This window comes from Aquarana catesbeiana, linkage group LG05 (assembly GCF_042186555.1).
Source record: "Aquarana catesbeiana isolate 2022-GZ linkage group LG05, ASM4218655v1, whole genome shotgun sequence".
Lineage (NCBI taxonomy): Eukaryota > Metazoa > Chordata > Amphibia > Anura > Ranidae > Aquarana > Aquarana catesbeiana.
The window spans coordinates 29,100,404-29,124,274 of record NC_133328.1 but is presented as its reverse complement, the minus strand read 5'-3'; the positions used below and the strand labels follow the sequence as shown (position 1 = coordinate 29,124,274).

Genomic DNA, 23,871 nt, shown 5'->3' with positions numbered 1-23,871 from the left:
CTTCATTTTTTGCTGATGAACACAAACCTCCAGTTTGGCATCTAAATCGGAGTCTGAGGCCACCACATGTTCATCTTCCTTCTTGCCGGTCACCTTGATGAGGGTCTGTTTGGTCTTCCAGTATTTCTGCTGCATCTTATTGACCACGGACTTATCCTGACCCTGTGCATATCGGTCATAGAACTCTCTGGAGTACTGGCTGGGGGGGGGAGGGGGGAGTTCAATAAGGAATATAGATCAATACATAATATAGGAGAGAGCTAATGAGAGCAAGAAAGTGCAAGTAAAAAGAAGCAAGAAAGGGTGCAAATTAGTGCAAGCAAGACAGAGTATGCATGCACCAGATAAATGTCGAATAAAAATGATCATAAATGCATACATCACAATATGCTCTACATTGACTTACTAATTATGGCTGTCCATCTTTCCCCTCCTCTTCAGTGACCTATTAAGGGAAACAGAGAATTGTCAGTTTCTACAGCATGGTGCCCCCATGTGCCACTTTTAGATGGACTTTTGAGGCCGCTTCCCTCTTTGCTCCTCCCCAACTTTAGAAGTCCTCTCTCGTTGTGCCCATATAGCCCAACCCTGGTTTGATGTTCAGACTTGCATTGGGCTGTACAGGCAATCAGCAACTGTTAGCAGTGCAGCAACTGTCCACACCTCTGACTCTAATGACCATATCACTACAAGGCCACCTATAAACCAAGAACACGCTGTAGAATTCTATGTCTATGTCTTAAAAACTCTGGCACTTTGCCATTTCCTGGCCACTGCAGGTATGTCACACTTTCAGATGCTGTAGTTCTTCCCATGGCTCATATGTCCTCTAATGATGTATGAGCCAGCCCAAAGGTCCATGTGGAGCCCACCTGAAAGTGTTGTATACCTGCAATGCAATACTGGATTGGGAGAAGCAAATGCCAAAGCTTGACGACAGGCGTCATCAAACAGCTAAGTGTGCGCGACTTGCTTCTTTCAACTTAAAGTGGGAACCCTTTGAGGTATCTACCCCTGAAGGGGCTGCTAGTAAAAGCTGGTTCTCTCCTAATAGTACAGCAGCTGCCCACCAGCACCAGTACATGCACTCCATCTCCAGTAACTCAGTCTAGGGAATGTCTTTTTGAAATTTATTGCTTGAAGAACTTTAAAATAGGAGAGGAGTCAGGGCATGGGATGCACCCAAATGCTGGTACAGTAATAGGATGACACTCTTCTTTAGGCCTGCATCCACAAATTCCACTGGGGACAGTCCAATACTCCAAGACCTTTAAGAGCTGTCAGTACTGCTGACTGCCGGCGGACATCGCTTCCACCAGACCCGCTGATTGGCTCCCCCTCTGGCCAATCAGCGCGAGCGCCTTCGCTGGCTATTGCACTAAATGGCGTAGAGTTCTGTAAACAAGACCTTCTTTTCTGGCAGTGCCCCTCCCGAGACTAGACTCTGGATCCGCCCCTGCATCCTACACATTAAATGTTTACTTGTAAAAGAGAGAGTACAGAAAGAAAACACAGATATAAAAACTACAGTTTCAAATTCCTATGTAAACCTTAACAATTACCTTCTCTTTTTGCTCACTTTACTATGTTAAATATATCAATGAAAGCATGTTAAATCTGTTCAATAAGTGCAAAACATACCACTTATTTGACAAAAATCCAGTGTTATCCTCTGCAGTGTTATCAGCCCAGTTCCCCTGAGAACTGTAGAACACCCCCAACCCTCACCCTACAAAGACAAGGAGAAGGGATGGTGTTCTGTAATCCTAACACACTTCTTGTTCTAGGGTGACAATGCTGCTGCTCCATAAAGTACAGCGAGTGAGCGTTGTCACCCTAGAACAGGAAGTTTTATTCACCAGGTCAAAAGAAACAAAAAAAAAAAAAAAACTGAACAAAATCAGTGTTTGTATCACAGCCAAGGACTTCTTAGCAGCAATATGTTATATTTTAGTTTTTGGATTTAGATAAAAAAAGTTATTAATAATTATAATTGTGATATATATATATATATATATATATCACAATCAAAAACTCCAACATGCTATAGCTGTCCACTGTGTGTATATAACATATATATAAATTTATTATATTATATACACACAGTGGATAGATAGATAGACACACATATACACACACTTTAATGTTTAATACCGGGATTATGGCGATTCGGCATCTGCTAAAAGTGATCCCGGTGGCAGATTCGCCACAGGATCACTTTTAGAGGCGGTGGGAGATGTGCCTCCACTGCTTTCTGGTCATTTACGGGTTTACGGGATCCGTCGGTAAACCCGGAAGTGATCCAATCCATTCTAAGGCTAGACAGGAAGTCGAATGAGGGCAAGATGGCCCCCACTCGGCTCTATGGCCTTGGAGGACCGGAGCGACCTCTGACGTCACTTCCGGTTCTTGGGCTTAAAGAAGTTTTTCTTTTGCTAAAAGGTAACTGAGACATCTGGGGTCTTCTGACATAGTTACATCATCGTGGGGTCACCCGTACGGTATTTGTACATTGAAATCATATCCCCTCTCAAGCATCTCTTCTCCAGAGAGTTCAGTGCTCACAACCTTTCTTCATAACTAATATCCTCCAGACCCTTTATTAGCTTTGTTGCCCTTCTCTGGACTCTCTCCAGTTCCAGTACATCCTTCCTGAGGACTGGTGCCCAGAACTGGACAGTATACTCCAAGTGAGGCCGGACCAGAGTCTTGTAAAGCGGGAGAATTATCACTTTATCTCTGGAGTTAATCTGCTTTTTAATGCCAATATTCTGTTTGTTTTGTTAGCAGCAGCTTGCATGCCATTGCTGAGCCTATCATCTACTAGGACCCCCAGGTCCTTTTCCATCCTAGATTCCCCCAGAGGTTCTCCCCCCAGTGTATAGATTGCATTCATATTTTTGCCACCCAAATTCATTATTTTACATTTTTCTACATTGAACCTCATTTGCCATGTAGTTGCCCACCCCATTAATTTGTTCGGATCTTCTTGCAAGGTTTCCACATCCTGCGGAGAAGTTATTGCCCTGCTTAGCTTAGTATAGTTTGAAAATACAGAGATGAACTGTTTATCCCATCCTCCAGATCGTTTATGAACAAATTAAATAGGATTGGTCCCAGCACAGAACCCTGTGGGACCCCACTACCCACCCCTGACCATTCTGAGTACTCCCCATTTATCACCACCCTCTGAACTCGCCCTTGTAGCCAGTTTTCAATCCATGTACTCACCCTATGGTCCATGCAAACGGACCTTACTTTGTACAGTAGACGTTTATGGGGAACTGTGTCAAATGCTTTTGCAAAATCCAGATACACCACGTCTACGGGCCTTCCTTTATCTGGATGGCAACTCACCTCCTCATAGAAGGTTAATAGATTGGGGTCAAGAAACCAGATCTCTTAATAAAGAGACCCTGTCATGCTTATTTCTATTACAAGGGATGTTTACATTCATTGTAATAGGAATAAAAATTAAAAAATAAAATAAAGGAACAGCGTAAAAATAAATAAAAAGTCATTGATTAAAGAGTAATTAACTAAAATGTAAAGCGCCCCATCCCTCTGTGCTTGTGTGCAGAAGCGAACGCATACATAGGTTGTGCCCGCATATGTAAACAGTGTTCAAACCACACACGAGATGCATCGCTGCGATTGTTAGACCACTAGACCTCCTCTGTAACTCTAAACATGTAACCTGTAAAAGAAATTTAAAGCGTTGCCTATGGAGATTTTTAAATGCCGTAGGTTTGTCGCCACGAGCATGCACAATTTTAAAGCATGACATGTTAGGTATCTATTTACTTAGCGTAACATCTTCTTTCACATTATACAAAAAAATTTGGCCAACTAGTGTTTTTTTTTTTCATTAAAGTGCATTTTTTTCCCCCAAAAAAATTGCGTTTTAAAAGACCGCTGCGCAAATACAGTGTGACATAAAATATTGCAACGATTGCTATTTTATTCTCCAGAGTCTCTGCTAAAAAATACAATTTTTGGGTGTTCTAAGTAATTTTTCTAACAAAAAATACTAATTTAAGCTTGTAAACAAAAAGTTCCAGAAAGGACCTGCTCAGCAAGTGGTTATACCTGCCTAAAACATTCTCAGACCCAACCATCTATTCTTACCTTACCCCAGCAGAGTTCTAAAGCAAAGTCCTGGAGCTGCACTTCCAAAGGGTAAAATCAACTTTATTGTTCGGCACCAATAGAGACACTCCATCCAGGATCCTTCCTCTAACATGTTTCGTCCCCTACTGGGGGTTAATCATAGAGCAAAATAGTACTAATACCCATGTGGCACATTTTCTGAAATAAAGTTTTTTCTTTTTGTTTTTTTTTTGCCATCTTGATAAAAATTGCACCCTGGTCTAGGTGACATTAGAGACACGGGATTGATCATGATGAATAAATTAGGGACATACATAAACATCCCTATGTGTATTGTTTGTCTTTTGGACAGCTGAGTCATCACGCTAAAGTAGTGGCAAATACCTGAAAGTCCTTTATAAAGAATCTTGCTAGTTCATAACTGGAAAAACTGGTTTTCTAGTCAAAGAAAAAAAAAAAAATTAGAGCTGGTGTAAAAGGATTCTCTGAAGGTTCCCGAACGATTGCCGTTTTGTCGTCTACATGACAAGCCAGCCGAAATGAAGGGGGGGGGGGGGATTTATTAAAACTGGTGCACATAGAAGCTGATGCAGCTGTGCATAGTAACCAATCAGCTTCCAGGTTTGAGTGCCAAAGCTTAATTAACCCCTTCCCGACCAGCCGCCGCCGCCGTACTGTGGCAGGTTGGCTCCCCTGGGCAAAACGACATTACCTTACGACGCTTCGCCTTTTGACCACTAGCGGGCACGCTCGCCGATGCGAGTGCCCGGCAGGCAATGACCACCAGGCACCCGCAATCACTCGTGACAGAGCGAGAACCGGGATCTGTGTGTGAAAACCCCTTCATCGCCCCCTAGTGTTAACCTCTTCCCTGCCAGTGTCTTTTATACAGTAATCAGTGCATTTTTATAGCACTGATCGCTGTATAGTTGTCACTGGTCCCAAATATGTGCCAAAAGTGTCCAATGCATCCGCCGCAATATCGCAGTCCCAATAAAAATCACTGATCCCCGCCATAACTAGTAAAAATAAATAATAATATAATAATAAAATTGCCATAAATCTATCCCCCATTTGATAGACGCTATAACTTTTGTGCAAATCAATAAATGTACGCTTATTGCGATTTTTTTTACCAAAAATATGTAGAAGAATACATATCGGCCTAAAACTAAAAAAAATGTGTTTTTTTAATTTGGGATATTTATTATAGCAAAAAGTAAAAGATAGTGTTTTTTTTTTTCGAAATTGTCGCTATTCTTTTGTTTATAGCGCAAAAAAAAAACAAAAAAAAAAAAAAACAAAAAACACAGAGATGATCAAATACCACCAAAAGAAAGCTCTATTTGTGGGGAAAAAAAGGACGTCAATTTTGTTTGGGTACAACATCACACGACCGCGTAATTGTCAGTTAAAGCGACGCAGTGCTGTATCACAAAAAATGGCCCGGTCATTGAGCAGCCAAATCTTCCTGGGCTAAAAGCGGTTAAATAAGCTGAAGTTACAAGCCAATTGGTCACTATGCAGAGCTGCATCAGATTCTTAGTGCTCCGGTTATAGTAAATCTCCCCCATAGGGGTTGATTTACTAAAACTGGAGAGTGCAAAATCTTCGCGTTCAACTGAACTTGCACGATTTCATTCCCGCATGTCAGTCCCGACTTGGGGGGCGATTTCAGAGACATCTGTGCGGGTTTCTGCAGAGAGGTCTATTGAAATTGCACCCCAAAGTCGCCAAAAGTAGTACAGAAATTACTTTTGGGAATCAGTGCAGCGCCGCAAATGCCAACCATGTCAAATCGCATGCAAAAATCACTGCACTGTGAACCAGGGCTAATTGTCAAAGCTTAATTGAACAAGCTGAAGTTAGACGCAGATTGGCTACTGTGCAGAGCTGCACCAGATTTTGCACTCTCCAGTTTCAGTAAATCTCCCCCATAGAGTGAAGGACACACATCGGGGGTTGTCCAGTATTGCAAGTCTGCTTAGGTGTCTCTTAAGCTGGCTATACATGTTTAGATTTTCATTCGAATTGGAAAATAATGTTTGATTCCATGCAGATTTTGTAAGTTTGCCCACTTAAATAGACATGAAGGGTCTATAATTTTTATCATAAAAACAGAAACAGAATATCAACCAAAAATCTAGAAAAAAAAAAAACAAAAACACACCCATACAACAAATTGTTATAAATTGGAGTTGCAGTTCAGGGAGTAAAATAAATATTTATTCACCAAGCAAAACATGACTTAGTACATGGTGGAGAAACCCTTGTTGGCAAGCACAAAGGTAAGACGTTTCTTGTAGTTCGGGACCAGGTTTGCACACATCTCAGGAGGGATTTTGGTCCACTCTTCTTTACAGATCTTCTCTAAATCTTTAAGGTTTCTTGGCAACTCGAAGTTTTGGCTCCCCCCCCATATATTTACTATAGGAATAAGGTCTGGAGACTGGCTAGGCTACTCCATGACCTTAATGTGCTTCTTCTTAAACCATTCATTTGTTGTCATGGAGGTATGTTTTGGGTCATTGTCATGCTGGAAGACCATTCCACAACCCATCTTCAGTGTTCTGGCTGAGGGAAGAAGGTTCTCATCCAAGATTTTCCAATACATGACCCTGTCCATTGGCCCCTCAATGCGGCAAAGTCAGCCTGTACCTTTAGCAGAGAAACAGCCCCAAAGTATAATGTTTCCACCTCCATGCATGACTGTAGGGATGGTATTCTTAGGGTCACAGTCAGCATTTTTCTTCCTCCAAACACGGCGAGTCAAGTTAATGCCAAGGGGCTTAATTTTGGTCTCATTTGACCACAGCACTTTCTCCCAATCCTTCTCTGAATCATTTAGAGGTTCATTGGCTGACTGTACATATGCCTTCTTGAGGAGAGGGACTCGCTGTGTTTGGAGGAAGAAAAATGCTGACTATGACCTTATAAACACCATCCCTACAGTCAAGCACAGAGGTGGAAACATTATGCTTTGGGGCTGTTTCTCTGCTAAAGGTACAGGCCAACTTTGCCACATTGAGGGGTCAATGGACAGGGCCATGTATTGTAAAATCTTGGATGAGAACCTTCTTCCCTCAGCCACAACACTGAAGATGGGTCATGGATGGGTCTTCCAGCATGACAATGACCCCAAACATACCACCAAAGCAACAAAGGAGTGGCTCAAGAAGAAACCCATTAAGATCATGGAGTGGCTCCAGACCATAATACGATATAAAGTATATGAAGGTAGCTGAAACTTCGAGTTGCCAAGCGACATTTAAGAAACTTAAGGATTTAGAGAAGATCTATAAAAAAAATAAAAAATAAAAGAGAGAAGGAAGAAGGAGTGGACCAAAATCCCTCCTGAGATGTGTGCAAACCTGGTCACCAACTACAACAAACATCTTACCTCTGTGCTTCCCAACAAGGGTTTCTCCACCAAGTACTAAGACATGTTTTGCTTGGGGATCAAATACTTAATTTTACTCACTGCAACTGCAACTCAATTTATAACATTTCTGTCATGTGTTTTTTCTAGATTTTTGGTTGACATTCTGTCTCCATCCTTTAAAATACACCTATGATAAAAATGATAGACCCTTCATTTCTTTGTAAGTGGGCAAACTTGCAAAATCTGCAGGGGGATCAAATAACTATATTCCGCACTGTATGTTATCATGGAGTCAACTAATTTTATTCAAAAGCCCTTCGATTTTCATCACACCTGCCATTTGAATGGCATCCTAGACATATTAAGCTGGTTTCATTACAATACAGTGCATCCAGGAAGTATGCACAGTGCTTCACTGTTTCCTGCATCAGTGGACGGCATCAGCAGAGCAGTGGACGGCATCAGCAGAGCAGTGGACGGCGTCAGTAGTTTTTATTTTTGACAAATTTTTTAGTATCCGCTTCAGGGGACTTTGGTGAAATATCAGGGGTTTAAACAAGGGAAATTTGTGCCACACAGGGTGATTAGGGTGTGCCCAGGCACATCTGGCACATGCTCTGCGCACACCTATGCGTACATAAATACACGAGTCGGGGGATGCCCATGCATGATGAAAATGTCGATTGCAATACATGTTACATATCGCTGTGCATGCTGAAGTGAAAGCAATAATTCTAGGCTTATTATTCAGGATTAACTAAACTGATACCTATAAGGGGCTTTTAAAGCGTCACCTATAGAATACATATAGAGTACTGAGGTTTGTCACCATTTCACAGACTCATGCAATTTTAAACCTTGACATGTTAGGTATCTATTTACTCTGTGCAATCTTATCTTTTATATTTGATTATAAAAAGGGTATTACAGTTGTGTGAAAAAGTATTTGCCCCCTTTCTGATTTTAATTTTTTTGCATATTTGTCACACTTAAATGACTCAGATCAAACAATTATTATTACACAAAGATAACTCGAGTAAATACGAAATGCAGTTTTTAAATGATGGTTTCATTTATTAAGGCAAAAAAGCTGTCCAAACCTGCCTGGCTTCATGTGAAAAAGTAATTGCCCCCTAAACCTTATAACTGGTTGTGCCACCCTTGGCGGCAACAACTGCAATCAAGGATTTGCGATAACTGGCAATGAGTCTTTCACATTGCTGTGGAGCAATTTTGGCCTACTCTTTGCAGAATTTTTTAAATTTAGCCACATTGGAGGGTTTTCCAGCATGAAGGGTCAGTGTAAAGTCATGATACAGCATCTCAATAGGATTTAAGTCCGGGCTTTGACTAGGCCACTCCAAAACCTAAATTTTGCTTTGTTGTGACCATTTGGAGGTAGACTTGCTGTTGTGTTTTGGATCATTGTCCTGCGGCATAACCCAAGTGCACTTGAGCTTGAGGTCATGAACTGATGGCCAGACATTCTCCTTCAGGATTTTCTGGTAGAGCTCAGAATTCATGGTTCGTTCAGTTATGGTAAGTCGTCCAGGTCCTTAATCTGTAAAGCAGCCTCAGACCATCACGTTACCACCACCATGTCTGTTGGTATGATGTTCTTGTTATGAAATGCTGTATTAGTTTTATGCCAGATGTAGCGGGACGCACACCTTCCAAAAAGTTATATTTTTGTCTCATCGGTCCACAGAACATTTGCCTAAAATTCTTGGGGATAATCAAGATGTTTTTTGTTAAATGTGAGACGAGCCTTTGTGTTCTTTTTGGTCAGCAGTGGCTTTGGCCTTGGAACTCTCCCATGGATGCCATTTTTGCCCAGTCTCTTTCTTATTGTTGAAACAAGAATACTGATCTTATCTGAGGCAAGTGAGGCCTGCAGTTCTTTAGATGTTGTTCTGGGTTCTTTTATGACCTCCTGGATGAGTCGTCGTCATGCTCTTGGAGCAATTTTTGTAGGCCGGACTCTCCCGGGAAGGTTCACCACTGTTCCAAGTTATCCCCATTTGTGGATAATGGCTCTCCCCGTGGTTCACTGGAGTTCCAAAGCCTTAGCAATGGCTTTGAAACCCTTCCTAGACTGATACATGTACATTGTTTCTAATCTGTTTTTATTTTTTTTTTAGATTGTGGCATGATGTGTGGCTTTTTGTTATCTGTTAGCGCGTTTCACTTTGTCAGAGAGCTTCTACATGACTCAACAGGTCTGGCAGTAATCAGGCCTGGGTGTGGTCAGTGAAATTTAACTTAGCTTTCCAAACAATTGTGGTTAATCACAGTTCATTCATGATTCAGCATGGGGGGCAATTACTTTTTCACAGAGTCAGGCAGGTTTGAACAGCTTTTTTCCCTTAATAAATGAAATAATCGTTTAAAAACGGCATCTTGGATTTACTTGGGTTATCTTTGTGCAATATTAAAATTTGTTTGATGATCTGAATCATTTAAGTGTGAGAAATACGCAAAAAAAGAAAAAAAAAAAAAAAAATCAGGAAGAGGCAAATACTTTTTCACGCCAACTGTAGATTGCATTGGTGTGCCCTAAAATTAACTTTATTGCTTTGCTGAAATTGTGTTTCATAAACTGTTGCGCTAATATCGTGTTCAGAAAATGTTTGGAGGGGGGGGGGGGGGGGTTAACCAATCTTCAGGCCTAAAATCTCATTTTAAACCTTTGCTAAAAAACAAAAAAAACCCTGGCAAGAATTGTACGGGCAGCTAACGGGTTAGACAATCTCCGTTTTAAATTCCAACATAATTTGAGCAATACATTTCATATGAAAAAGCATTCTTGCTAAACTCCACCTTTTAACTGTCGAAAACCCCAATTTGTTTGGGACACATCCATTTGCACCGTACCCGTCGCTGGACTTCAAGTGGTTATACCAGGATGATGCCTGCTGCTATCACCCCAGTACCACTTTTTACAGCTGGCATACGGCTCTCCTGTAAAAGTAATCCTAGCCGCTAACTAGCTGCTGGATTGCTTTTACAAGCATCTGGAGGGGACACCCCCCCCCCCGCCAACCTTCTGTGGCTTTCTTGGGCTCTTCCATCCCTCCAGGAGACCTGAGTGACCAGCTGACACTTCTGCCAGATGATTGGCGAGCCGGACAAAGACTGGATCGACTTTGATCGACTCTCAGTTATGGTAACCTGGAAGCGATGACCTGACATCACTTTACCCGGATGTCAACAGCGCCATTTAAATTTAAAGCATTCAAAAAAACAAAAAAAAAAAAAACAAAAACAAACAAACACACGCACACATCTTAGGCCTCTTTCACACGGACTGTCCGTTCAGGTCCGCCTGTCAGTTTTTTAGGCGGACCTGAACGGACACTCCATGGAGGTCTATGGAGCGTCGGATGTCAGCGGTGACATGTCCGCTGACATCCGACCCGCTCCAATCCGAAAAAGTGTAACGGAGGAAAAACCTACTTTTCCATCCATTATCGGATCGGGTAACGACGGACCCTACGGTCCGTCATCATCCGATCCCCAATAGGGGAGAGCGGCGCTCTGACAGGTCCGTCGCTGTACAGTGATGGACCTGTCATCTTCCTGCTCAGCGGGGATCGGCGGGGCAGATCATCATTGATCCGCCCCATGTGAAAGAGCCCTTAGTGTTTTTATTGCTTTAAAAAAGGGCAGGGGAGGGATTTGGGAGTCTTCTAGACCCCATATCTCTCCATAAAGAGGACCTGTCACATGCCTATTGCTGTTACAAGGATGTTTGCATTGCTTGTGACAGCAATAAAAAACAAAATGAATATATATATATATATATATATATATATATATATATATATATATATATATATATATATATATAATGTAAAAGCAACAGTGTAAAAATAAAAATACGTTTAAAAAAAAAAAAAAAAAATTAAAGTGTTCCCGTCCCTCCATGCTCGCACGCATCGGTCCCACACACGTGAGGTATCACCACAAGCGTCAGATCATGGGCAGTAATTCTAGCACTGTGTAAATCTAAAGTGGTAACCTGTAAAGGCTTTTAAAGCGTTTCCTATGGATAGTAAAATAACGTCATTTGTCACCGTTGCACGGGCATGAGCAATTTTAAAGCCTGACATGTTTGGTATCCATTTACTCGGCATAACATCATCTTTAATAGTTTACCAGAAAATGGAGTATGTATTGTGGTTTTTTTTTTTTTTTGCATTAAAATTCCAAAAATAATTTTTTCCAAAAAAATAGCGTTTGAAAAACCAGTGCGCAAATAACATGTGACGTAAAAAAAAAAAAAAAAAAAGTCAAAACACAACATTTTATTCTATGGAGGCCTCTGCTTTAAAAAAAAAAAAATTTAATGTTTGGGGGTTCAGACAAAAAAAATGCAGATTTTTTAGAAGTGTCAGAAAAAGGCCTGGTCTGAGTCTTGTCAGTGTAAACGGTCTATAAAATGGTCAGTAGGAGGGATGAAGACAAACTACCGCGGGGAGAGACGGAGATTCTGATAACTGGTATTTAACTGGACGGATCCCAGGATTTAATGATAGAAGTTTGCTATAGATATAAAGTGACTGCCGCACCTTAAATCCAAGCACGGCTGTTTCAATAAAAGAAAAAAAACAATCTGTAATCTCCTAATGCCAAGAGCCGAGCTATTTATTCCCTACAGATGAACAATCCAAATTGTAATTTTATATCTGAGCTCTCCTGGCCATTAGCTGGTATTTAATACAATGGTGCTGAGGGGTGTACTGCCATAGCCAGAGTATTCTGTACCCTTGTGAGCAAACTTTTTTGGAAGGGGTTAACATTATTAAAAGCAAAACGCCAGCCAAAAAACAGATTAAACTGAATTCCCCATTAAAATAACCAACAAGTTTTTGCTGCAATATTTAACTTCAATCCAAAGATTTCCCCTGCAGTACCTTTTTCTGCCTTTAAGTGTCCTTAGTTTGATGGCTAGCATCATTCAACCCACTTCCTCTGAGCCCAATTCATCCCAGACCCACCCCCTCAACCTGTAATTGGGCAGTGAAAGTGAAAGCAGCATCGTGAGGAACTCTTTTCTCTGCCACTCTGCTCTCTCCTCCAATCAGCATTCTCCTTGTCAGCACATGAGCTGATTGGCTCCTGGTACCTCTGACATATACTTGTGCTTTTATCAGCCTCTTCTTCAAAACCTTTCTAGTCCATCAACACATGCAGATAAATGTAGAGGGACTCTAGGTGTCCATGGTTCCAAAAACTTTAATGGGCAGTGTACTGTCAAATATGATCCTTTATAGAAATGCCCAGGGGGAGAATTGGGGCCTACAAATTGTAAGTGCACAAGATGTACAAAGACCCTTTAAAAAATCTGTGTTTCCAAATTTTTTGGTCAGTTGGTACCAAATGCTTTGCAGCAACATAGTCACAAGTGTAGTAAAGGTTTCAGGTGCTTCAGGGCAACCCCATAGGGCAAGTAAGGTCCATGCTCCTGGGAAGCCCATAGTGCTTGTAGGGGCCATGCTCCTGGGAAGCCCATAGTGCTCGGAGGGGCCATGCTCCTGGGAAGCCCATAGTGCTCGGAGGGGCCATGCTCCTGGGAAGCCCATAGTGCTCATAAAGGCCATGCTCCTGGCAAGCCCATAGTGCTCAGAGGGGCCATGCTCCTGGGAAGCCCATAGTGCTCAGAGGGGCCATGCTCCTGGGAAGCCCATAGTGCTCAGAGGGGCCATGCTCCTGGGAAGCCCATAGTGCTCAGAGGGGCCATGCTCCTGGGAAGCCCATAGTGCTCAGAGGGGCCATGCTCCTGGCAAGCCCATAGTGCTCAGATGGGCCATGCTCCTGGGAAGCCCATAGTGCTTGTAGGGGCCATGCTCCTGGGAAGCCCATAGTGCTCAGAGGGGCCATGCTCCTGGGAAGCCCATAGTGCTCAGAGGGGCCATGCTCCTGGGAAGCCCATAGTGCTCGGAGGGGCCATGCTCCTGGGAAGCCCATAGTGCTCAGAGGGGCCATGCTCCTGGGAAGCCCATAGTGCTCAGAGGGGCCATGCTCCTGGGAAGCCCATAGTGCTCAGAGGGGCCATGCTCCTGGGAAGCCCATAGTGCTCAGAGGGGCCATGCTCCTGGGAAGCCCATAGTGCTTGTAGGGGCCATGCTCCTGGGAAGCCCGTAGCGCTTGTAGGGGCCATGCTCCTGGGAAGCCCATAGTGCTTGTAGGTCCCACAGGCCACAGCACTTATTTCCATCACCATCTCCTTTAAGCAACCCAATCTTTGCTGAAAACCCATTACATGTTTAAGAAGTAAATGCTCACCTCTGTCAGTGCCACAAAACAATCGATTGCTTTAATGCATAGTAATCTCCATTAACTGCAATTCTTTTCCTACAAAAAAATGGCAGTTAACCTCACCGGGGTTACAGCTTGTGGCCAGTTTAGGCCAAATACAGATTTTACAGCTGAATTCCGAAATAAGCAAATATTGTCTACTGTCTTGTCTCCGCCACCCCTCCTGTTTTCTGCAGGCAGTCAGTAGTGGGTGGGGTCTGCTTGGTCCCTCCCACAGCTCTGCTCAGGCCTAGTACAGCACAGTGATGATGCCATTGCCACTTTTATAAGGTAATATCTGGGTTTGCAAAGGCTTTTGATGCACACAAAATGGATTTTTACGCTTTGTGGCTATTGAGGATTGTATTTCAGTGAAAGTTTTTGTGTTCCAGGTTGCCCCCTAACAATTTTTAGGAGCACCCTACATAAAATTGAACACACAAGCCCCTCCCTTGATGAAGACAAATTATAATTTTGATATTAAACTTACAGGTGGACTTTGTCACTCACACAATGCGTTCAGCGACTTTACTGCAATCACTCTTTGGGTTGTTAAGTGGCCTCAGCTCAGGAAATGTTACTCAAAATTAAAGCCAACATGTTTCACCATAAAGGAAAACCACCGCCCGCCAGTCCGATCCCATACAGACGAACGCCACGCCAAGACAAACAGCTTGGAAAAAAAAAAAAAATAGCTTGTAACTGGATTGTGGTCCTATCTACTCTCATGGACGCTGGTTACAGTGTAGTTACTGGAAAGCTTTGCAGCGATTAAATTATGAAAAGGAACATTTGTCTGGTGTACACAGCAGAGGCCGGGCCTGATAAGACTCCGGGCTACAGGAGCACTAAATCAACACCCGTCTACGGAACATACAACCAAATCCACAGCTGCTGCTCTGTACATCACTACAGCCCAGGTGTGCGCTACCAGCACTACTTCATAACAACCACACTTCAGAGTAAGCATGTCACCGGGTAATTTACACTGAGCATACAATGAAAAAAAAAAAAAATACACTATATTACCAAAAGTATCGAGACGCCTGCCTTTACACGCACATGAACTTTAACCACTTGCCGACCAGCCGCCGCAGTTTTACTGCAGCAGAATGGCACAGCTGGGCAAAACGAGGTTATGCAACGTCGCTTCACCCTGTGGCCACTAGGGGCCCGCTGCTCGCCCCCGGAGCCGATGCGAGTGACACACCGAGGACTCGGATGTGTGTGTGTAAACACACAGTTTCTGGTTCTCTGAGGGTAGAAGAGACAGATCGTCTGTTCATACAAAAAATATGAACAGCGATCGATCTGTCATCTCCCCTACACAGCCCGTCCCCCCTTCAGTTAGAACACAGAGAGGGAACACAGTTAACCCCCTTGATCGCCCCCTAGTGTTAACCCCTTCCCTGTCAGTGACATATTTACAGTAATCAGTGCATTTTTATAGTTCTGATCACTGTATAAATGACAATGGTCCCAAAAATGTGTCAAAAGTGTCCGATGTGTCCGCCATAATGTTGTAGTCCTGATAAAAAAAATAAATAAATAATCGCAGATCGCCGCCATTACTAGTAAAATATAATAATAATAATAATAATATAAATCTAATCTATTTTTCTATAACTTTTGCGCAAACCAATCAATATACGCTTATTGTGATTTTAATTACCAAAAATATGTAGAAGAATACATATCAGGCTAAACCGAGAAAAAAAAAAAAAATTAGCTTTTTAACCACTTGCCACCCGCCATATAGCAAAATGACAGCGGCAAAGTGGCTTCAATAGCCTGACTGGACGTATGCAGGATATTGAGCCGCTGCGCGCCCCCGGGGGCACGCATTGCGGCGATCATTGTTGCAGGGTGTTAGTCCGACACCCCGCAACACCGATCTAGGTAGAGCGTTTCTGATGGAGACTCTTTACCACGTGATCAGCCGTGTCCAATCACGGCTGATCACGATGTAAACAGGAAGAGCCGGTGATCGGCTTTTCCTCACTCGCGTCTGTCATTGATTATCAGCGCAGCCCCCCCCCCCCCCCCCCGAGGATGACCACACTGGACCAGGTATGCCACCTTAAACCACCAGGGATGCCAATCATTGCCCACAATGGATGCCAATCAGTGCCCACAACGGGCATCACTGATTGGCAGGGATTATTGTTTGGCACTGATTGGCATCTATCAGTGACATACATTACATCAATGCCACCTATCAGTGCCCATCATCAGTGCCGCCTTATCAGTGCCCATCAGTGAAAGAGAAAACTTATTTACGAAGTTTTGTAAATGAAACAAAACAAAAAAAAAACATTTTTTTTTCCAAATTTTCGCCCTTTTTTTTTATTTGGTTAATTTGCTTAGCAGAAAATAAAAACCGCAGAGGTGATCAAATACCACCAAAAGAAAGCTCTATTTGTGGCAAAAAAATGATAAAAATTTTGTTTGGGTACAGTGTTGCATGACTGCGCAATTGTCATTCAAAGTGCGACAGCGCTCAAAATTAGGGCAGGAAGGTGTACAAGTGCCCTGTAATGAGGTGGTTTTAAAAAAAAAAATGGGAATATTTATTATAGCAAAAAGTACAAAATAGTGTTTTTTTCAAAATTGTTGCTCTTTTTTTGTTTATAGCGCAAAAAATAAAGACCACAGAGATGATCAAATACCACCAAAAGAAAGCTCTATTTGTGGGGAAAAAAAAGGGACATACATTTTGTTTGGGCACAGCGTAATTGTCAGTTAAAACGACGCAGTGCCGAATTGCAAAAAATGTCCCGGTCATTCAGCAGCCAAATCTTCTGGGGCTGAAGCGGTTAATGACATCCCAGTCTTAGGCTGCTTTCACACTGGGGCGGTAGGGGGCGTCGGCGGTAAAACAGCGCTATTTTTAGCGCTGTTTTACCACGGTATTCGGCCGCTAGTGGTGCGGTTTTAACCCCCCGCTGGCAGCCGAAAAACGGTTAAAACCACTCGTATAGCGCGGCTATAGCCGCGGCATTGCCGCGCTGTCCCATTGATTTCAATGGGCAGGAGCGGTTTAGGAGCGGTGAATACACCGCTCCTTCACCGCTCCAAAGATGCGACTTACAGGAGTTTTTTTTCTCTCCTGCCAGCGCACCGCTTCAGTGTGAAAGCCCTCAGGCTTCCACACTGAACAAACAGCGGAGGCTGTTTAGGGGCGGTTTGCAGGCGCTATTTTTAGCGCAATAACACCTGCAAACTGCCCCAGTGTGAAAGGGGTCTTAGTCCGTAGGGTTCAATATTGAGTTGGCCCACCCTTTGCAGCTATAACAGCTTCAACTCTTCTGGGAAGGCTGTCCACAAGGTTTAGGAGTGTGTCTATGGGAATGTTTGACCATTCTTCCAGAAGAGCAATTGTGAGGTCAGGCACTGATGTTGGACGAGAAGGCCTGGCTCACAGTCTCACTCTCTGTTCTAATTCATCCCAAAGCACACCTCCCAACTTTTTGAGATTGGAATGAGGGACACCTATCAGAAAAAATATGCAGGCATAGGTCACACCCCTTGCCACGCCCCCTTAAAGGAGAACTGTACAAAAAAACAAGATTGGTTAAATCCACAAGTGCTTTTTTTTACCACTGCTATTCTTTTATATTGGCTTTTGGAATTTACAAATGCAGCAATTTAGAAATCAGATGAAAGGTTTAGTGCTGGGAAAAACTTTTTGATAGATAAAATGTGCATTTTATATACAACTATATAGATCAGACCAAAATGAGGGACAAATGAGGAGGAATGAGGGACAGAGGGACATTGCTCCAAATCAGGGACAGTCCCTCGAAATCAGGGACAGTTGGGAGCTATGCCAAAGGTGTTCTATAGATATAAAAATTTTTAAGGTTCTGTGAACATATGTTTGGAATAAATATGGTTGGGGAAAATCTTTTTTTCCCATGTTAATTCAAATGGTTTGAACCTTAAATAATATTTTTATGCACTTTATACATACACTTTTGTACAAAGAACGAAATTCAGAAAACAGTCAATCATTAACTGCATGTCATTTCTCTGGATCAGCTTCCTAATTGTAGATTAAGGTGTTGATTTGCTAAAGGCAAATTGTGCTAGGTGTTCTATTGGGTTGAGGTCAGGACTCTGTGCAGGCCAGTCAAGTTGCTCCACCCCAAACTCGCTCATCCATGTCCTTGCTTTGTGCACTGGTCCAAATCATTTGGTGGAGGGGGGATTAGGGTGTGGGGTTGCTTTTCAGGGGTTGGGCTTGGCCCCTTAGTTCCAGTGAAGGGAACTCTTAAGGCGTCAGCATACCAAGACATTTTGGACAATTTCATGCTCCCAACTTTGTGGGAACAGTTTGGGGATGACCCCTTCCTGTTCCAACCAGTGCACAAAGCAAGGTCCATAAAGACATGGGTGAGCAAGTTTGGGGTGGAGGAACTTGACTGGCCTGGTCCTGACCTCAACCCAATAGAACACCTTTGGGATGACGGCGGAAAGATTGGCAATGACTTCAACATTGTAACTCTGTATCAGGTCACATGGTGAAATCTGTAGCAGGGGCTGCTCTGTGTGAGGCATTTTTAAAGTGGGTCTTCACTGCATCTGAGCATCACAAACCAAAAAAAACACCATTTAATTCATTTTTAATATTTAAAGCAAACTTCCCCATCCCTCCATGTCTCCATGCATTATTTTGTTGAGAAATCACTTTGAAAAATACCCCCCTAGCATTTTTGCCCATGGCCATCTTGAGTAAGGGCAGATGATTCATGAAGCATTTACTTCCTGGAATCCATCTGCCCTTAGCTCAAGCATGCATGCAGGAGAGTGTGCTTAGCTGAGAAAAACCTCTCCTCCACTCCTGAAGGCACCTGAGATGTATGACATTTGCCTAGGCAAGAAACCAGGAAGTAACTAAATAAATTAACTCCTTGGTGCCGAGCGTATGCAAATATGCGGCCTCTCAATGGCCACCCTTGGCACCGATTTGCCGCATATTTTCGTGCAATAGCACTGTGCCGAGAGCGTGAGCCCTGTGTTCTCCCTGCACAGTTACCGGCAGCTAAATGAAAGCTCCCATTCGCATCTTGCGATTGGGAGCTTTCTGATCATGTGACAGCCAATAACATGACGATAAGCCCTGCCCCGCCTCCCAGAATTCTAAACCCAATTAAAGGGCCGGTATGCACTGGCTCTAAGGGGTTAAAAAGAAAGTTCAAAACAAGTAAATATGATGTAATTTGCTATCCATTTACTATTGCTAACATCTTAGGGATTAAAAATAATCAATGTTGATTGGGAGAGTTCCACTTTAAAAAAAACACAACCAAAAACTGTGCAGACACCAGAAATTACATTTTAAAGCAGAACTTCACTGTCTCTATCCACACCGGACATTTTTAACCCTTATGCTGCTAGCAATAATAAATAGATAATAGGAATTGGAAAGAATACCAATTTTACTTGTTTTTAAACTTTTATTTTATTACACTTCTTCAGTTACTTCCTGGTTTCCAGGCCTAGGCAAATGATGTCATACATCCCAGGAGTCTTCAGAAGGGGAGGAAGGCACGAGGAGTCATCCAAGCTAAGCACACCCTCCTGCCTGCATGCCTGAGCCAAGGCCAGATGGATTCCAGGAAGGAAATGCTACATGAACCACCTGCCCTTATTCAAGATGGCCATGGGCAGAAAAGCTCGGGGGCGCTCCCAGCATGGTATCCAATGGGCACTGGAAAAGCTCCTGATGCATACTTGTGATTGGGAGCTTTCCGATCATGTGTTCGCTGTGACAGCCAATTGCAGAGGTCATGTGATCGGAATGGCCACCTGGAAAGAGGTTAAAAAAATAAACTACAAACACTGCAGATTGAAAAGCAAAGATATTTTTTCATAATATTCAACTACAATATGACTTGCAATTGTAAATTATATAATATATATACACACATACACACACATTTTTCCCCCATAGAAGTAGATTTTTTACTTTAAGTATAATGGCTCCTAATTTAAAGCGGAACTAAACCCTGAGCCTCCTATCCTTTACTGTCAAGGAAGCTAGAAAATCCAAGAAAAACACTGCTAAGTGCACTCTCTCCCTGCAATACCAAGATTAGACTCCGGGTGACTCCCCCCCCTCTAGACATTGAACTCTTCAATAAAGGTCAAGCCACACTACAAATACAGTATGTCATTGTAATCCATACCTCCCAACTGTCCCTGATTTGGAGCAATGTCCCTCTGTCCCTCATTCCTCCTCATTTGTCCCTCATTTTGGTCTGATCTATATATTTGTATATAAAATGCACTTTTTATCTATCAAAAAGTGTTTCCCAGCGCTAAACCTTTCATCTGATTTCTAAATTGCTACATTTGTAAATTCCAAAAGCCAATATAAAGGAATAGTAGTGGTAAAAAAAAAAAAAAAAAAGCACTTGTGGGTTTAACCAATCTTGTTTTTTTGTACAATTCTCCTTTAAGGGGGCGGGGCAAGGGGTGTGTCCTATGCCTGCATACTTTTGCTGATAGGTGTCCTTCATTCCCATCTCAAAAAGTTGGGAGGTGTGCTGTAATCTAAGCTTTTTTTTTTTTTTTTTGCCAACGGTCAAATTATCAGCTGAAGATACCTCTTCACTCGAATGCATTTCACGATGATGAAGCCTGCTTTGGGGGTGAAACGCATTAGTGCAAAGTGGCATTTACAGCGGATGATTTGACTGCTGGCAAATAAAGCTTTTATTAAGGTGACCTATCTGGAGTGTGGTTTGGCGTTATTTTTGAGCCAAGAAACCTGCAATCTTGCACAGGTCATTGATGGAGGTTTTTTTTTTTTTTTTTTTTTTTTTTTTGTTTTTTTGGAATCAGCTAGGCAGCTGATAAAAATAAATAAATAATAATAATGAAAAAAAAAAAAAAAAAAGGAAGAAAGAATAAATTGCCCCATCCACACATTCAAGGTGAATAATCAATGCATTTATTTTCGCTTTAAAGGATGAGCCCACCTTTTAAAAAAAGAAAGAAAAAAAAAAAAAAAAAGGTTAGGTTGCTTTCACACTGAGGCGCTTTACAGGCGCTATAACACTCAAAATAGTGTCTGCAATGCGCCTGTAAATCGCCTCTCCTGTCACTCCAGTGTGAAAGCCCGAGTGCTTTCACACTGGAGTGGTGCGCTGGCTGGACACCAAAAAAAGTCCTGCAAGCCGCATCTTTGAGGCGCTGTAGGAGCGCCGTATACAACGCTCCTAATGCGCTCCTGCCTATTGAAATCAATGGGCAGCAGTGCCGGCAAAGCGCCACTGCAGTGGCGCTTTTAACCCCTTTTTGGTTGTTAGCGGGGGTTAAAAGCATCCAGCTAGCTGCCGAAAAACGACGGTAAAGCGCCGTTAAAAATAGCGGCGCTTTACCGCCAACACGCCAGTGTGAAAGCAGCCTAAATGCACATTTTTTTTGCAGGTAAAAAAAAAAAAAAAACGTACATTCACAATTTTTTTATTTTCCAGGAGCCTGGAAAGCATTGCACCGGTGATCAGCACATGGGCTGGTACCACGCAGGACTCCTGCAGACTGTCAGCCCATACATGGTACAGGCAGGCAGTTTTACATTGACTACCACAACGCTCATCAGCACCGTTGTAGCTCATTGAGAACTACATACTGACAGCCGCAAAGGATGTCGGTAGTTGTAATTCATTCATTCACGGCCGCACTCTTCAAAAAGTGAAAGCTGGTATGGGGAACTTCTCCCTGTACCGCTGTCACACCCAATACTCGGATTCCCGAGCGGCTGCAGGAGCTGGAACATGTTACACCCTATAAAACAGGTGGAACGTGTTCCCAAAGGTGAACTTATCCTTTAAATCAATGGGTTTAGTTCCGCTTTAAAGTGGTGTTCCAGACGAAATTATAATTTTTAAATAAAAATACCCCTATAATACACAAGCTTAATGTATTCTAGTAAGGTTAGTCTGTAAACGAAGGTCTGTTTTGTTAGTTTATAGCAGTAGTTTGTTATTTTATAAACTTACAGCAGGCCGTGGCCATCTTAAGTGTGGGCATCTGAAGCCAGACTGTATTTCTTCCTGGATCTCAACCTTGCAGATCTCGCACATGCTCAGTGCAGCACAAGCAGTGTAATAGGTTTCAGGTCAGGTTTCCATAGCAACGGCAGTTTCAGGGGAAGTTGCCGCCCCTTCCCAGAAGGCATTGCAAACAGGAAATGATGCGATGGGCCGCGGCCAGGGAGGAGGAAGTGAAAAATGAATACAGCAGATATACAGTAAGTGCTGAGAAAAAAAAAAAATATCCAATTAGTTTACAGTGCACAGTTTAGTGAGGGATGCTGAAGAGTTGTAAAAGTGGGTGGAACTCCACTTTAACTTCCATTTCAAATCAGCTGCATACATTCCAGGAGCATTATGTGCAAAATGTAAATGATCCTTTGTTCTGAGAGGTTTATGTGAGACCGTGTTGTCGTCACTATGGGGGGGGGGGGGGAGTTAAAGTGGAGTTCCACTCACTTTTACAACTCTTCAGCATCCCTCACTAAACTGTGCACTGTAAACAAATTGGATTATTTTTTTCTCAGCACCTGCTGTATATCTGCTGTATTCATTTTTCACTTCCTCCTCCCTGGCCGTGGCCCATCGCATCATTTCCTGTTTGCAATGCCTTCTGGGAAGGGGCAGCAACTTCCTCTGACACTGCCGTTGCTATGGAAACCTGACCTGAAACTTATTACACTGCTTGTGCTGCACTGAGCATGTGCGAGATCTGCAAGGGTGAGATCCAGGAAGAAATACAGTCTGGCTTCAGATGGCCACACTTAAGATGGCCACGGCCTGCTGTAAGTTTATAAAATAACAAACTACTGCTATAAACTAACAAAACAGACCTTAGTTTACAGACTAACTTTACTAGAATACATTAAGCTTGTGTATTATAGGGGTATTTTTATTTAAAAAGTATAATTTCGGCCGGAACACCACTTTAACTTTCTAAATTACCCAGAAGGTGATTGGTTGCTAGGTTGTCCTAGCAACCAATCACCAGCTTGTTAATATGAAAAATTAACTCCAGTGGCTCTCGCTGTCTGCTCAGCACTGCTGTGTTTCCCGCTCTGCATGCCTGAGTAAGGTAGGAAGGGGCAGAGCTGCGGGGGGGGGGGCAGTGTAATGTAAAGGGGTCCAGGGGCTGTGTAATGTAATGTAAAGGGTTCCAGAGGTGCAGGGGCCATGTAATGTAAAGGGGTCCAGAGGTAAGGGGCCCAGAGGTGAGGGGCCGTGTAATGTAAAGGGGTCCAGAGGTGAGGGGGCCGTGTAATGTAAAGGGGACCAGAGGTGAGGGGGCCATGTAATGTAAAGGGGTCCAGGAGGTAAGGGGCCCAGAGGTGAGGGGCCGTGTAATGTAAAGGGGTCCAGAGGTAAAGGGGTCCAGAGGTAATGGGGCTGTGTAATGTAAAGGGGCCGTGTAATGTAAAGGGGTCCAGAGGTAATGGGGCTGTGTAATGTAAAGGGGCCGTGTAACGTAAAGGGGGTTCTTCTACATTTTACCTGCAGTTATAGCTGCAGTTCTATAGATTTCTATTAGGTTGTGTGTTTTTTTCTGCATTTTCTGAAAGCGCACCAAAAGCCCTGCATGCTCCATCTTGGGCGCACTTTTTTACCATACCAGGGTGTCCTTTTATGAAACTGAGATCAGCGGCGATCCCGAGTCTCACCGCTGATCTCAGCGCTTTACCAGTTTATGAAACTGAGATAATCAGCGGAGAACATGTTCTCCGCTGATTATCTCAGCACAGTGAGAATTCACAGAAACGGCCAGTTTATGAAGGTGCGATCTCCACACCTCACTGGCGATCTGTGACAGAATTCTCACTTTCTGATTCACCATTTCAGAAGTGGAGAATCAGAGTGAGAAGCCTGAAACTGGCTGATATTCTGGAGAAAGAAAGAAGTCTTTTGACTTCTTTCTTTCACCAAACAGTCAGAGCACACCTTCCCCACCATTACACACCCCAAAACCAGCAGGATAGGAATTTATAGTGTATATATATATATATATATATATATATATATATATATATATATATATATAAT

The 23,871-nt window shown here is 42.9% G+C and overlaps 1 protein-coding gene across 3 annotated transcripts in view; it reads right to left on the bottom strand.

Annotated features, from left to right (window-relative positions):
* The window catches only part of ICA1 (islet cell autoantigen 1), a 107,067-nt gene that overhangs the window by 68,341 nt on the left and 14,855 nt on the right, over positions 1 to 23,871 (bottom strand). For all 3 annotated transcript variants that reach the window (XM_073629544.1, XM_073629543.1, XM_073629545.1), the window contains exons 2-3: positions 407 to 445; positions 28 to 199 (exon numbers count right to left, since the gene is read on the bottom strand). In XM_073629544.1, the coding sequence (XP_073485645.1) occupies positions 28 to 199; positions 407 to 423 (189 nt within the window). In that variant the 5' untranslated portion in view covers positions 424 to 445. The remainder of the gene's footprint in view (positions 1 to 27; positions 200 to 406; positions 446 to 23,871) is intronic.